This window comes from Phyllobates terribilis, unplaced genomic scaffold, assembly GCF_046119375.1.
Source record: "Phyllobates terribilis strain yellow unplaced genomic scaffold, ASM4611937v1 Scaffold_11__3_contigs__length_659146591, whole genome shotgun sequence".
In the NCBI taxonomy this organism is placed as follows: Eukaryota; Metazoa; Chordata; class Amphibia; order Anura; family Dendrobatidae; genus Phyllobates; species Phyllobates terribilis.
Genome location: NW_027362771.1, coordinates 582674816 through 582689922, shown reverse-complemented (window position 1 = coordinate 582689922; position 15107 = coordinate 582674816). Strand labels below are relative to the sequence as shown.

Genomic DNA, 15107 nt, shown 5'->3' with positions numbered 1-15107 from the left:
CCCCCTCCGGACACGCACCCGTATCTATTGCTCGATAAATTGGATGTGTCCACGAGAAGCGACCCGATCAGACGGCGCCCAAATAAATAAGACTGATCTGTCCATCAAACGCTTCTTCAAATCCAGCAGGACGACGCGGTTTCAACAAATTTTAGAGGTTTCAAATTTATAATTGCATCAGTCGCCTACGGCCAACGTGTGTTAGCGATGTTTCTAGCTGCAACCCAGTGGTCTCCAATCTGGGGGTCCTAGGCTGATGTGAAATTACAATCCCCGCTGTGCTCTGAGTGCGCCAGGCCATCAGGAAATAAATGCCAGGGGTTGTAATGTCACAACAGGTTGGGTCCTTTAAAGAGTCTGGGGACGAACTAACTGTACAACAGATTAAAATGATAAAACCAAAAGATGAAATGTAAAAACAGCAGCGATTTGTTAATTGCACAGCAGCTCGTCCATGTGCCGGACCGTGGAGCTGCATTTAGGCTATGTTCACACGTTGCGTTTGTTTTTTTTTTTTGCTGTATTTTTGGTGCAGAAAACTCAGGAACAACAAGCACGAAACTGTATCAGCATGAAAAACGCAGCAAAAAAATGCAGCAAAACCTGTTTTTTTTTTTAAGCAGCTTCTTTACTGCCAAGAGAGCAGGTTTCGCCTGCAGAAAAAAAAACGCAGCAAAAACGCAACGTGTGAAGATAGCCTAATAATGCCCGGTGTGGAGAGGAGACGCGGCAGAGGAGCTTAGAGGCCACGTGGGTACAGGGTGGTCTGGAACAGACTTTTGCCTCCCGACGTTATATACGTTATCTTCATTTCTGTAGGTGTGATCTGCGTGTACACGAAGCTCCCCATAGTCTCCTGCTCACCCTGGAAAAAACGCAAGTAGCCTTCGGGAACCTTTCCTTCATGTTTGCGGGAGTTTTCCATAAAGTTTCCTGCTCCGCTCAACACGTATCCGATGCCGCTGTCATCCTGCAGGTACTGGAAGAGTAACAGAGTGACATTGTGGTGAGGATACAAGACAGGGGCTCGCTGGCATAACAGAATAGTGTTCCTAGGAGAGGGAATAGGTCTCGTCCACCTGACCGCTGCAGCCAATCTGTGGCTTTGCATGCACAACTCTTTACTACTGAGGCTCGCAGCCAATGACGGAGAGGATCACTAGCGTCCCATAGCCAACCATTAAATACTGGAGAGCTACAGAAGTCGGTTGTATGTAGATAGGAAATTGATTTGCACAGCCGTGGTCCTGCAGTCAGAATACCGTGGCCGAACTGCGCCTCTCCTGGCGCAACATAATCATTGCACATGTAAGGTTGCGGGAAGAGGCGCTGAAGATAGAGGGAGATTCGTGGGGCTCCCACGGACCACTGATCAGGGTCCTGCAAATTGCTTTGCTCATCTCTAGGTATCCCCACCTGATCCACAACTTGTTGATCAGAGGGGTCCGACCGCTACAACCAGGGTTAGACTGGCCCATCAGAGAACCGGAAAATCCTCCAGTGGGTGGGTTGCCCTGGCTTCTCCTTCAGGAGAGTTCATAGTGCAAACCTTGCAACTGCTATGGGGCTCTTGAAAGGGGGAGAAAGGTGGTCTCCCAGAGTCAAATCCTCTGGTGGGCCCAATGTTCTTCAATGTGACACTGGCTACAACCACTGTGTATGGGGATAGTTAAGGACTGTCACCCTGGTGCTAACCACTGAGCCACCGTGCTGCCCATGCGGAGAAGACACCTACCTGCATATTGTGATCGTGCCCACAGAGGTAAGCGGTGACTCTGTACTTCTTCAGCAGTGGCTCGACATGGTGGACGAGGCAGCTGGTAGGCCCGTGCTCTGCTATCGACCACACGGGGTAATGTCCAGCCACCAGTAAGTATTCGTCCTTGGATGCCTCCAGTTTCTCCGTCAGCCACTCTAGTTGTTTCTCCGCCAGCCTCACGTTTGCTGCCCCGAGCGGCTGCCCCCCGAGGAAGTCGTCAGAGTTCCCACACAGGACTACCGTGTCCAGCATCAGGAGTCTCACAGACACATTAGTGGCGGGGATCTTGAAGGACAAGTCATAGTAGAGATCGGGATATTTCCTGTACGGAGGGAAGAAAAAAGGGGCGTCATGGATGAAATAGACCATGGAGAAACATGGCCGCTCTCTTCCAAAAATCAGCACCGCCGCCGTCCATTGGGTCGTGTCCATCTTGAATGAAGTGAATGGGGCTGAGCTGTAATACCTCGCACATCCTGTAAACAGGTGTGGCGCCGTTTCATCAAGTTTCCTTCCCTCCATAAATCTTTAATAGAACGACCTTATTACGGTACGGTGAGGTCGGCAGGCACTGAACAGCTCCTATTGCTCCCCTTCAGAAAGTCACCACTCACAGCTGCCACTAGAGGGAGCTCACTGTGCAGATTTACACAGTTCCCAATGGGGTTAGAGAAGTTGTCCAGCTAGAAAAGGATCACAGATGCCTCGATCGATCGTCAGGTATGTGCTCCAGTCCCGGGATCGGCAGCCACACTCCTGGCTTGTGTTCGGCATAGGAGAGCGTTTCATGTCTCAGCACGTGACGGGGCTGGCTGACAGCTCATTTTCCTATCTAAACCCGCTCCCTTTTATCACAGACACAGAAGGGGGCTATATTATTGACCTATATAACTTTTTATGTGTTTTTTTTTTTTGTGTTAAAGCTGTGCAACCCGTTTAATACAGTGAGCTCCACCTAGTGGTGACCGCAGGAGGCCAGAATAATAAAAAAATACACTCAGGCGGTACAGTTAGCCTTACCAGCGAGAAGACACGTTGCTGTAGGCGATCTGAGCTGTGACGTTTCCATTGTGGTCGTGATTGCCGGCGAGGACGTACCACGGGACATCGCGCAGCGACTCCCCATCAAACACGTTCTCAAATGTTGCCTGTAAGGGAGAAGGAATTACACCCGGGGTTAGATAAATGGGGTTTTAATGAAAAGATCTGCAGTTTTATAATACGGCGCTTGCTGTCAGTGAGTGTATTCAGGCTGAGCATTTGTTACAGTGTGTCAGTGTAGATAGTAGTAATCACTAGGGTCAGGACAGGAGAGATCTCTGACCAGACTGATACCGGTCTCGGCTCCACCATGAGCCGCTCCCGCCTCTGCTTGCTGTCAGTAAATGGGAATGATGAGGAACAGAGGCATAAAATGTATTAGAAATAACTTATCTCGTACTTATCTGAAGCTACAAGATAAAACTTTATACCCGTGACGGGAACTTCCGCTCTTAAGAAATCAGCTTAAAGGGGTTGTCCAATGACCAGATCTAATGTGTCATTGCCAAAGTCTCGGCTGCTGAGACCTTGGAGGTCACAAGAGTAATGGCCATTCTCCTATAGATGTGGCCACACATGCTCACTACCGCTCTATTCACACCAGGGACTATGAGACCCCTGTTCTCTACTGCGATCATATATTTATCAACTATCTAGTGTTTAGGTGATGAATATTGTTGGCTTTAAAGGGAATTTATCGGCAGGTTTTTTCTATGTAACCTGACAGTACCATGATATAGGGGCTGTGACCCTGATTCCAGTGATGTGCCACTTGCTGGGCTACTTGCTGTCATTTTGATATAATCGCAGATTTCTCTGCTGTACATCCAGCAGACCTGCCCCGCCCACACCACTGATTGGCTGCTTTCTGTGTACAATGTGCAGTGACAGCTACCAATCAGCTGTGGGGGTGGGGTTACAGAGCAGCAGGACTAGGGGGCACCAGATACCTAGTTCTTCAGTGATAATCTCCTGCTGATAAAACACTGATTGTATTGAAACAGTAACACACAGCCTAGTAAGTGACATCGCCGGAATCAGGGTCTCTTCCACTATATCATGCTGCTCTCAGAATAGCAAAAACCTACTGACAGATTCCCTTAAAGCCTGGTTTACACACATTCAGTTCCTGCCAATCAATCAGTCCGATCTTACAGATGATGAAATCAGTCGGATTTGTCCGTTTGCTCTGAGAAGATAGAATCAGTTCTCATCTTATTCATCTACATCTTATTCCCAGTCACAGAGTCGTCTATCGGACGCTGCTCACATGTTACAGTTGTGATAATTGTGGACACAAAAATTGCAGGCAAAAAGAGAGTAAAGTGGCAAATGTCTATGGAGGGTGTATGAGGATATACATATACATGTAACATACCATCCCCATAAATCCTCCTCCCACTAAGGTGGTGCCCAACCGGATGCCCGTTTCGGCGCAACCGCTTCTTCTGGGGAGAGGGAGTCACGCGGAAAGATATCATTGTGCCAAAATGAGCGTCGCCTCAGCAGGAAGAGCATTTATGGGGATGTTATGTTTTATGTACATTTATAGATAAAATCAGCAAAAAGTCTCCTCCCACTGAGGTGGACCCTCCCTGATGCGCGTTTCGGCACAATGCCATCTTCCTAGAACAAGTCATCACGGCGAAACACGTAGGGGGGAGGGCAGTTTTTTTTTTACTCTAAATGCACCTGGAAATGCTCATGTTATCCATTGCCTATATACAAAAATGGCAAAGCTCTATTATTTTTATATGGGAGTCAGACTATATACAGGAAACAAAAAGATTTCAAGAGAGCCTCTCATCTCAAAAAGCGATGACACCATTTTGTGACTAGTGGAGGTCTGACCCCAGAGCTCCCAGAGATCCTGGAAATCCCTGCATATGATTTCCTGCCATTCCCTGCACAGTTGCCTCTGGCCACCCAGCAGAACAGGGAACTACAGCATTGAAATATATGGCTGCGAACCCGGGTGGCCGGGCGGCCACTGTACAAGGGGACGCAGAATTACACCAGCACTGTGGGGTCGCATCATAAAGTGATGGCATATCCTAGTGATCTGTCATTAATTTATGGGATGCCAATATCCCTTTAAATCATGATATATTTGCAACTATGAAAATATATTTATATATTGCTGGTAATTAAAGGAGTTGTCATGTAATTAGAAAAAAAAATGACTTCTTTCTTTTAGAAACAGCGCCACCTCTGAGCGTGGGTGGTTTCTGATATTACATTTCAGGTGAATTGAAATGAATAGAGCTGAGATGCAATACCATATACAACCCATGATCAGGAGTGGCGCCATTTCTAAAAGAAAGCAAACATTTTTTTCTAATCCCAGACAACCTCTTTAACCAACATTCAGTGTGTTGGTAATAATTGGGACTATCCCAGGGTTTCCTCTTTATAATCTTTAGGTACAAATTCTGTATTGATTAATCTCTTCAAATATTCACACTCAGATTTTCAGATAAAGAGCAACAAATCTCCAACAAACATTGAGCTAAATAATAAAATTCTGCCTACCTGCTGCCACCACTAGAGGGAGTCTCCTACATTGTCGTCAATAATCCTGTATGCAGTTCGCTCCCTCTGGTGGTGGCTGCAGATGGAATTGTATACAGTGAGCTCCCCCTGGTGGTGGCTTCTGGCATAATTGTATTATTTGTCTCCAGGTCTCTGCAGGTGATGAAACGAATGTGCGCGTTGTGCCGGACTTAATATTGACCTGGAGATAAATAGGTGGAGCTCCACTATAACAGACAATGTTCTCTAATGTCTGGTAGTGGTTTGGCCTATCATCCAGTGACAACTGCTGATTTGAGCATGAATTGTTATCAAAGGGGCTTTCACTTCCCTTCATCCATGTAGCTGAGAGCTAGAGGGAGTTCTGCTTTTCTGGCGAGGACAGGCTACCGCCAATAGTACATTTATTTCTTTACCTTAAATCTGATGTCTGTCACGTTCTTCACGCCGTCATAATAGAAGTTGTCGCCCACAGACAAGATGAAGTCGGCCCCCCACTTGGATACGATATTGGCAAGCTCGTCTGCAACAAGTAGTTCTTGTTTGGTGGTATAAGGGGGGAGGGGCAGTCCGCCCCAGTCACCAATCACAGCAAAGCGAAGAGAGGGATCGCCGTCCTGCGGGGGGCTCCACAGGGTCTTCATAGATACACATGGCAGAAAGGCCAGGAGGACAACGAGCTGCTCCATGTTGTGTCTGTGCGGGAAACACATAGATTGTAAGAGGCTGAACATAAAGTCACAGAATCCACAGAGGTCCCACCAGAGCTCATCCAACACATCCCACCACAGAGGGACCACACACCAGAATCTCCGTGTGATACTGTCTGCTGAGCCGGTGTATCCAAGCCCATTATGTGTGATACTGTCTGCTGAGCCGGTGTATCCAAGCCCATTATGTGTGATACTGTCTGCTGAGCAGTGTATCCAAGCCCATTATGTGAGATACTGTCTGCTGAACCGGTGTATCCAAGCCCATTATTTGTGATACTGTCTGCTGAGCCGGTGTATCCAAGCCCATTATGTGTGATACTGTCTGCTGAGCCAGTGTATCCAAGCCCATTATGTGAGATACTGTCTGCTGAACCGGTGTATCCAAGCCCATTATTTGTGATACTGTCTGCTGAGCCGGTGTATCCAAGCCCATTATGTGTTATACTGCCTGCTGAACCGGTGTATCCAAGCCCATTATGTGTGATACTGTCTGCTGAGCCAGTGTATCCAAGCCCATTATGTGTTATACTGCCTGCTGAACCGGTGTATCCAAGCCCATTATGTGTGATATTGTCTGCTGAGCTGGTGTATCCAAGCCCATTATGTGTGATATTGTCTGCTGAGTCAGTGTATCCAAGCTCATCATGACTTATACTGTCTTCTGAGCTGGTGTATCCAAGCCCATTATGTGTGATACTGTCTGCTGAGCCGGTGTATTCAAGCCCATTATATGTGATACTGTCTGATAAGCCAGTGTATCCAAGGCAAGCCCATTATGTGTGATACTGTCTGATAAGCCGGTGTATCCAAGGCCATTATGTGTGATACTGTCTGCTGAGGCGGTGTATCCAAGCCCACCATGTGTGATACTGTCTCCTGAGCCGCTGTATCCAAGCCCATTATGTGTGATACTGTCTGCTGAGACGGTGTATCCAAGCCCATTATGTGTTATACTGTCTGCTGAGACGGTGTATCCAAGCCCATTATGTGTTATACTGTCTGATAAACCGGTGTATCCAAGCCCATTATGTGTGATACTGTCTGATAAGCCGGAGTATCCAAGCCCATTATGTGTGATACTGTCTGCTGAGCCGGTGTATCCAAGCCCATTGTGTGTGATACTGTCTGATAAGCCAGTGTATATGCCCATTATGTGTGATACTGTCTGATAAGCCGGTGTATCCAAGCCCATTATGTGTGATACTGTCTGCTGAGCCGGTGTATCCAAGCCCATTGTGTGTGATACTGTCTGATAAGCCGGAGTATCCAAGCCCATTATATGTGATACTGTCTGCTGAGCCGGTGTATCCAAGCCCATTATATGTGATACTGTCTGCTGAGCCGGTGTATCCAAGCCCATTGTGTGTGATACTGTCTGATAAGCCAGTGTATATGCCCATTATGTGTGATACTGTCTGATAAGCCGGTGTATCCAAGCCCATTATGTGTGACACTGTCTGCTGAGCCGGTGTATCCAAGCCCATTGTGTGTGATACTGTCTGATAAGCCAGTGTATATGCCCATTATGTGTGATACTGTCTGATAAGCCGGTGTATCCAAGCCCATTATGTGTGATACTGTCTGATAAGCCGGAGTATCCAAGCCCATTATATGTGATACTATCTGCTGAGCCGGTGTATCCAAGCCCATTATATGTGATACTGTCTGCTGAGCCGATGTATCCAAATCCCATTATATGTGACACTGTCTGCTGAGCCGGTGTATCCAAACCCATTCTGTGTGATACTGTCTGCTGAGTCAATGTATCCAAGCCCATTATGTGTGATACTGTCTTCTGAGCCGGTGTATCCAAATCCCATTATATGTGACACTGTCTGCTGAGCCGGTGTATCCAAACCCATTCTGTGTGATACTGTCTGCTGAGTCAATGTATCCAAGCCCATTATGTGTGATACTGTCTGATAAGCCGGTGTATCCAAGCCCATTATGTGTGATACTGTCTGCTGAACAGTGTATCTAAGCCCATTATGTGTGATACTGTCTGATAAGCCGGTGTATCCAAGCCCATTATGTGTGATACTGTCTGCTGAGTCAATGTATCCAAGCCCATTATGTGTGATACTGTCTGATAAGCCGGTGTATCCAAGCCCATTATGTGTGATACTGTCTGCTGAACAGTGTATCTAAGCCCATTATGTGTGATACTGTCTGATAAGCCGGTGTATCCAAGCCCATTATGTGTGATACTGTCTGCTGAGCCGGTGTATCCAAGCCCATTATATGTGATACTGTCTGCTGAGCAGTGTATCTAAGCCCATTATGTGTGATACTGTCTGCTGAGCCCATGTATCCAAGCCCATTACGTGTGATACTGTCTGCTGAGCCGATGTATCCAAGGCCATTATATGTGATACTGTCTCCTGAGCTGGTATATCCAAGCCCATTACGTGTGATACTGTGTGCTGAGACAGTGTATCTAAGCCCCATTATATGTGATACTGTTTGCTGAGATGGTGTATCCAAGCCCATTATGTGTGATACTGTCTGCTAAGCCTACAAGCTCTATTTGGAGCACTCAGCCCCCTGCTAGTCCTCACCTCCGCCCATCACATGACTATGGGGGAGGATTGCTTTACAAATACTGGTGAGTGGTGACTCTAGGTTTGCCTGCTTTTTAACAAACCCTTCTTAAATACCTATTTAGGAGAGTTTTTTAACTAATGGAGGAGGGGCCCGGGGTCTTTTGTCACACCACTCCATTTGCAAAATCCACAACAACTCCTAAAGCCCCCCCATACATATCATAGTAAAGTCCGCAACTCCCACAGATATTCTCCAACAGTCTAATGTGTATGGGGGCCTACCGCCTCCAACTCTCCGTCCACAGAGGATGTCAGGGGAGATAAGTATCCGGCATTGTGGATTGCCAACCATGGATCTTTTTGGCCTCTGGGAAGTAAACCGCTGCCAGAGACTGTAGGGGTTTGCAGGGAGCAGAGGAGTCCGGCAGCGGAGCGCTTGGCCGAGAGACCTATGTAATGTGTATGGGGCCCATATATATTAGATAGCTTCCAACTCCACCTAAGCATGAACCACAAGTTTGGCCAAAGCTCTACCAGACAGTTTTGGTGGAGAATTATTTCCCTAGATAAAAAAAGGATCAGGCATGTTGAAATTCATTATGCCCCATCCATCTTTCTCCCAAAATCTGTTGTTGGGGTAAGTTAGGACACCACCATACACATTAGATGGTTGACCTGTCCTGATGAAATTGGTCAGTTCCTCTGAAATTAATCTAATGTGTATGGGGGCTTTTAGGGTAAGGCCAACTAGTGCAACAGAAAACCGCAGCCACTAACGGCTTTGTAATTGCTTGTTAATCAATCAATTGATTTTGCAAGAGAACACCACCCCCCCAAAACCAAGAGGCCACATAGTTTTTAAGGGGGGGGGGGGAGATAGCTGCAAATTCAAGAGATTGTTTTACTAGCAACTTGGCCGCTCCATTTGGCCTTACCCTTAGATCTTGAAGGCTATAACCAGGCGCTGAGGACAGTCACCTCCAGAACCTGATCAGGGAAGGTTCACAGACAAATGATCAAACCAAAACCAGCTCATCAGAGAGGAATCCTGTATGAGATGGGGCTGAAATACCTGCAAAACTAGACCCAAAACACAAAGGTGGGGTGGGAGGTGCACATTTTTGCATTTCTTTGTAATTTTACAAGCACCCAAAACAAATCAACAAATGCGCATTATACCCCCGCCCCGGCCTATAGAGATCCCATACAAATGTACAGGACAGCAGGTATCCCAGTGAATGACGGTGGTCCACTCATTATTGCATTTGTATCTGATTTTTATTTACCCCTTTTAAAAATATTTTCCGTCCATCTGTGTTTCTTTAGCTTTTTTTTATGTTAGTCATTGTCGGCGGGGTTTAGAGTTCTCTGATGTTTTTGGTTGATTCATCAATTGTGACTTTTTAAAAAGGCGTAATTTTTTTTTTTTTTTTTTGCACAAATGTACCAGTGATTCTAAGTATGGCTGAAAGCGTAAATGATGAATAGGGCCCGACATCTTTTCTATGCAAATGGATTATCTAGAATATCATGCCGCATTCAGGCTGGGGCTACACGACAACTTTGGCCACAACTCAGGTCGTGGGACCGAAGGTCGCTCTGTGCTGCTACATGATGCAGGTGAATGGGGGTCACACTGCAAAACGTAAGTATAGAACAAGAAGTCCCTCGCGTTTGACAAGGTGACCACATTCACCTGCAATGTACAAGTGTATTTTATACTGTTAATATTTTCACATTTCCTCCATCTTCCCAATTGTGAAGCTTTGCAGAACACGCTACTGTTATGTAAAGAATGGTTATTATTAAAGGGGAAGAGACGTGTGTGTGGGGGGAGGGGGACGGGGCGCTGTACACATATCGTCATGTGAGGAGCCAAAAGATAAACACGAGACGCCCTGTGGACCCGCACACAGAAAATACACATTGTGTGTGTAATATAAATATATATATACACACACACACACACACACACACACACACACACACACACACACACACACACGAGTGACGTTTGGAGTAGATAATCTTTGTATAGCGCCAACATATTCCACAGCGCTTTAAAATTAAGAGCTCATTGTAGATAATACAATAATTAAATCAAAAATAATGATGACCCTGCTCATAAGAGCTTACAATCTACAATGGATATCATTAGTCAGGATTAAATTAATCATTAACGTCAAATTCATAGGCCAAACTCCATGTAAACACAAGGCCTGAACTTATAAAGACAGGTAGTTACCCATAGCAACCAATCAGGTTTCAGCTTTCATTCTCCGGAGGACTTCTAAATGATAAGAGCTGTAACCTGATTGGTCACTATGGACAAGTGCTCCCTGATGTGCGGATGAGCCCTATAATCATACACTTACGCCCCAGAGATCCCCCTTTATAGCTGTGGTTGTCACAAAAGATATATAAAAAGTACAGTACGGACTGTATATATTTGTAGTAGGAAGTGCTACAGTCAACAAGCTATGTATACAGTGACTACAAGTACCAGGAAAACATAAGGCGGGTTGCTAGCACTTGTAGTCCCATTATAACTCGTATCCCAGCCTATTATTTATAATATATATATATATATATTACAGCCACAACAGTAACTAAACACAACATATAGACATATACTAAGTACACAGTGTAATGGCTGCAGCGCTCCTTACCTTGCTCCTCTCTCCTCTGCTGTCCTCACAAGGAAGCACTTTGCACTGTTTAAAAACTTCACACAATACCTTTACCCCACACCCCTTCTGTCTCAAATTACTCAGCTTAATCAGGACGGGGACACCACAGCTTCCTCTAGAGTACAAGCTTCTTAAATTCCTACACAAAAGCAAAAAAAAGACAAAAAATTGCTGATTACAAAAAGTTCATAGTTATTTTTATGGGTGTCAGCACAGGGCGACGCGGAGTTCACGGCTGTTCACTTAGTGCCGAGGCTTGGGGCTCCGCCTGACCACAATGAAGGAAATAGCTCCTCACTAATGAGCTGTGAGGAGCACATTACATACATGAAATGGCAGGAAACTAGATAGGAAGTTTAAGTAAACCAGCACCGTTGATGGCACCCAGATTACGTAGAGGGAACGGCACCATGGCCTGCATAGATTAATGCCATCTAATATTCATGGCGTAGCTTCGTGAATGAAGATTTGTGAAGGGATGGGCGGTGTCCACGTCAATTACATGCTCGTTGGTGGCTGATGAGGCCAACGTGGGATAAGCAGTTGCCTACAGGGAAAGAATTGACTTCGGCATGTTGCTGCCCTGGTTCTTGCACCGTTTTCTTTTGTTTTGAGGCTAGCCCGACATGCCCTCTCAAAGGAGGAGACCTCCTTGTGGATAGTATGACTCCAACATCAGCGGTTAAAAGCTAGGGCAAGCAACTGACTAAGGTCAACATGGATGGCATCAAGGGATTTCTTTGTGATGTCCTTATATCAAGTTCACCATAAAATGTCATTTTGGGTAGACGATCATCTTCCATTCTGGAGATGTGTCCTACCCAGTATAACTGCTTAAGTAGCATGACCTTGATGTTGGTAACTTCAGCTTCTTGAAGAACTGCGGCGTTGGTGAAGAAATCCTTCCAGTCGATTTGCAGAATTGTACAGAGGCAGCGACGATAGAAGCACTCGAGTCGGACACGGTGGTGGTAGAGAACCCATGTCCTGGACCCATAAAGACAAATGGAAAATACGATGACCTTGTGCACGCTGACCTTAGTGCTTTTCTTCAGATACTTGTTCCAGACTTTTTTTATACAGTCTACTAAATGCACCGCATGCCTTTTCTAACATACTATTGCCGTCTATTAAGAAAAGCCCCCAAAAATCTGATGCCGATGAATGGGGTCATTGTGATTCGAACGGTACTGCGACAAACACGTCACAGAAAGTTGGACTAGTTGGATTTGCGACTTGGTTGTCTCAGTCTTGCTTGTCTCTTGACCCCAGTCACCAATTAAGCTGTGATTTATCATCGGCACAGAGTGATTTTTGGTTGTTTGACCTGTGTCGTGGCCAAAATTGTCCTGTTGCCTCAGCCTTATTTCAGCGCCTGATCCTATTGTTCTCTCAGGAGATAAGCAATGGCCCGTAGTATCTGGTGGCAGCTTACTCCACTCTTACAATTGAAAATGGCTGTGGCCAAATTAGTATTCAGCTGACAGATATTTAGGGCTGCGTTCAGATGACTGAGTCCCGTGTGCGGCTTTATGCGCTCAACCTTATTGTGGATGAGTGAAGGAGCTGCTCCGGCCATTAAAACAGGCGCTGTCTTGTCAGTAAAACACACTAGACCAGTGCATGTGGTATCGCTCATGTTGACGAACATTGGTCAGTGAGCGATCTGTGGCGGCACACTGCCCGAAAATACTGTCGTCTGAATGCAGCATATGGTGTATGGGCACCTTTGCACAGGCTTAAGGGGGTTCTCCACTGTTTATACATTTCACAAGGGGGGATTTAGCCTGGAAGGAGATTTAAAAAAAAAAAAAAAAAAAAAAGACACTCTTGTCACCCGAATTCAATCCCGGCTCCAGTACTGGTTTGGAAATGATCATGTAGCGCCCCGAGGGATCGGCCGCTACAGGGGTATTGCACCTCAACCAGAGGTGTGGTATTCCACTCCCGGGTAAGGATGGAGTATGGACCAGGGCTCAGTTAGCTGCACACATATACACTCCTCATTTCCGGGGGACAGCTCTACGGTGCTCCCATTAGTATGCAGGCACGACTGACTATGTCCCTGACTGGAGTGGGGAGGGGGGGGAACCCTAGTGATGTGGGAGCAGATAGGGGCTGGTTCCTGGGAAGGAGCTCATTGGTTGCAGGTCACCTGGGCTCAGACACAGAGGAGGAGGTATATAAGGTGGGCACCATCTTAGTTCTAGGAGTAGAGAAGTTCAGTTTGTGAGGAGAAAGTGAGAGTGGAGGAGGAGGGGAGCAGAGGCTCCGCTGGAGTTCTGCTCCAGAGCCAGGCCTAGGGACACGGGCCGGGCGAGAGGGAGAGAAGGAAAGGAACAGAACAGAAAGAGAAAGGAACCGAAGAGAAAGGCCCAGGAACACGAAGGAAGAAGGGACCCTAAGGACCCAGGAAATTACGGATGACGGGTCAGGCAAGGAAAGGGTACCGGATCCCAAGTTGGTGGAGGCAAATAATCCTCAGCCAAGAACCGGAGGTCGTGATCATATATTGGTGCGACCCCTCGCTAAACCTGCTAGGAAGGCACCATATAGGATAGCGGGAAACGGGGCCCACGTTTGCCCGCATAAATCCGCGGCAGCTGGACAGAAGTTTGGTCACTGGTGGGGCACGAGCCAGAGAAAGGACAGAAGGGGGTCCTGTGCCATACTCCTGAATTGCCTGGGAGTTGACCGAGCCCCTCACCTGGTGGACGTAGCACGGCTTGGGCAGTCACTACCTGTACAGAAGTGGCTTGGAGTATACGAACTGTGAGTAAAAGACCCTGGACTGCAACACGTTGTCTTTGTGCTTCTTACTTCACCAGCACTAACGGTACTGGGACTCCCTGCACCATCACCCCCACCATCTACCCCTCGCTGCCCTGAGGCTACACTCCTCCCGTGGGGAGTCGTACTATTCCCTGCTGCACCCACAACACCAGCCTCAGCGGTCTGTTCTGCAGCGGCGGTTCTCTCTGACCGCAATCCACGGGTGGCGTAGTCGGACATTGCAAGGCATATAGAAGACTGCCACTGGTCTGACCACCCTGAGCCACGGACTGGGTTGCCATTACTACCCCCATTATTGCCCTGTTGCCCGGATCCGAGTGCCCCACGGCCCAGGGGGCGAGTCAGCTTTGGCGTAGTCGGCAGGATCGTGACCAACCCGCCACAAACGGGTATTGCGTGCCTGAAAAGAGACTGATTCACTGTATTAAAAATGGCGCCCACCCCAGAAGAACGGACGCCATAATGTGCGCACCAAAAGACAACAGGAAGCCACCTCCCATCGTGGGCCAGGTCCCAGAATGGCGCCAAAGAAGGAGCCCACCCCCAACAGCCATGAGTGCGGCTGTAGAGATGTCCATCAAGGTGGGGGGGCTGCCCCTGAAAGTGATTGTCAGCAGATTGCCCCAAGACCACCCCCAATGGGGACGGAAAGAGAAGAAAACTGCGGGGCCGGGTGTGGTTTGGATCAGTCTCACCGGACCACACCCGGAGATGGAGAGAGGAGCCAGCTCCAGCACTTTGGCGAGGGGCCTGCTACAGGCCGAACCACCATGCAGCTTCACGGAGCTGCTAGCACAGCTCCCCAAGGAAGACCCGGAGTATGTGCGGGCTGCGCTGGAGGAGTTGGACCGGAGGATGGTCCGGGCGCAGAGGAACGTGATTGCTGGGTGGAAGGAAGAGATGGCCCAGCGGACCGTGACCCAGCAGCAGGAGGCACCGCCACCACCCAGCAGCACGCCTGCCTCCGAGGGCGGTGAGAGTGGATTGGAGGCTGAGGACGACGCCGCGGAGGAGGCCATAGCCGCGGAGGCAGGTA

At 47.6% G+C, this 15107-nt stretch overlaps 1 protein-coding gene and 1 long non-coding RNA gene across 2 annotated transcripts in view; one reads left to right on the top strand and one right to left on the bottom strand.

Annotated features, from left to right (window-relative positions):
* Positions 1-488: 488 nt before the first annotated feature.
* On the bottom strand, positions 489-11598 carry ACP5 (acid phosphatase 5, tartrate resistant). Its single transcript, XM_073654255.1, has 5 exons — positions 11258-11598; positions 5749-6028; positions 2780-2907; positions 1736-2081; positions 489-979 (listed from the first exon to the last, which is right to left on the bottom strand). Exons 2-5 carry the CDS (start codon positions 6019-6021, stop codon positions 740-742), a joined length of 987 nt encoding a protein of 328 aa, XP_073510356.1. The 5' UTR covers positions 6022-6028; positions 11258-11598; the 3' UTR covers positions 489-739.
* LOC141166989 (uncharacterized) overlaps positions 8609-15107 on the top strand; it is a 30747-nt gene continuing 24248 nt past the window's right edge. The window contains exons 1-2 of the long non-coding RNA XR_012251373.1: positions 8609-8650; positions 10039-10233. This is a non-coding gene — a long non-coding RNA (uncharacterized lncRNA). The remainder of the gene's footprint in view (positions 8651-10038; positions 10234-15107) is intronic.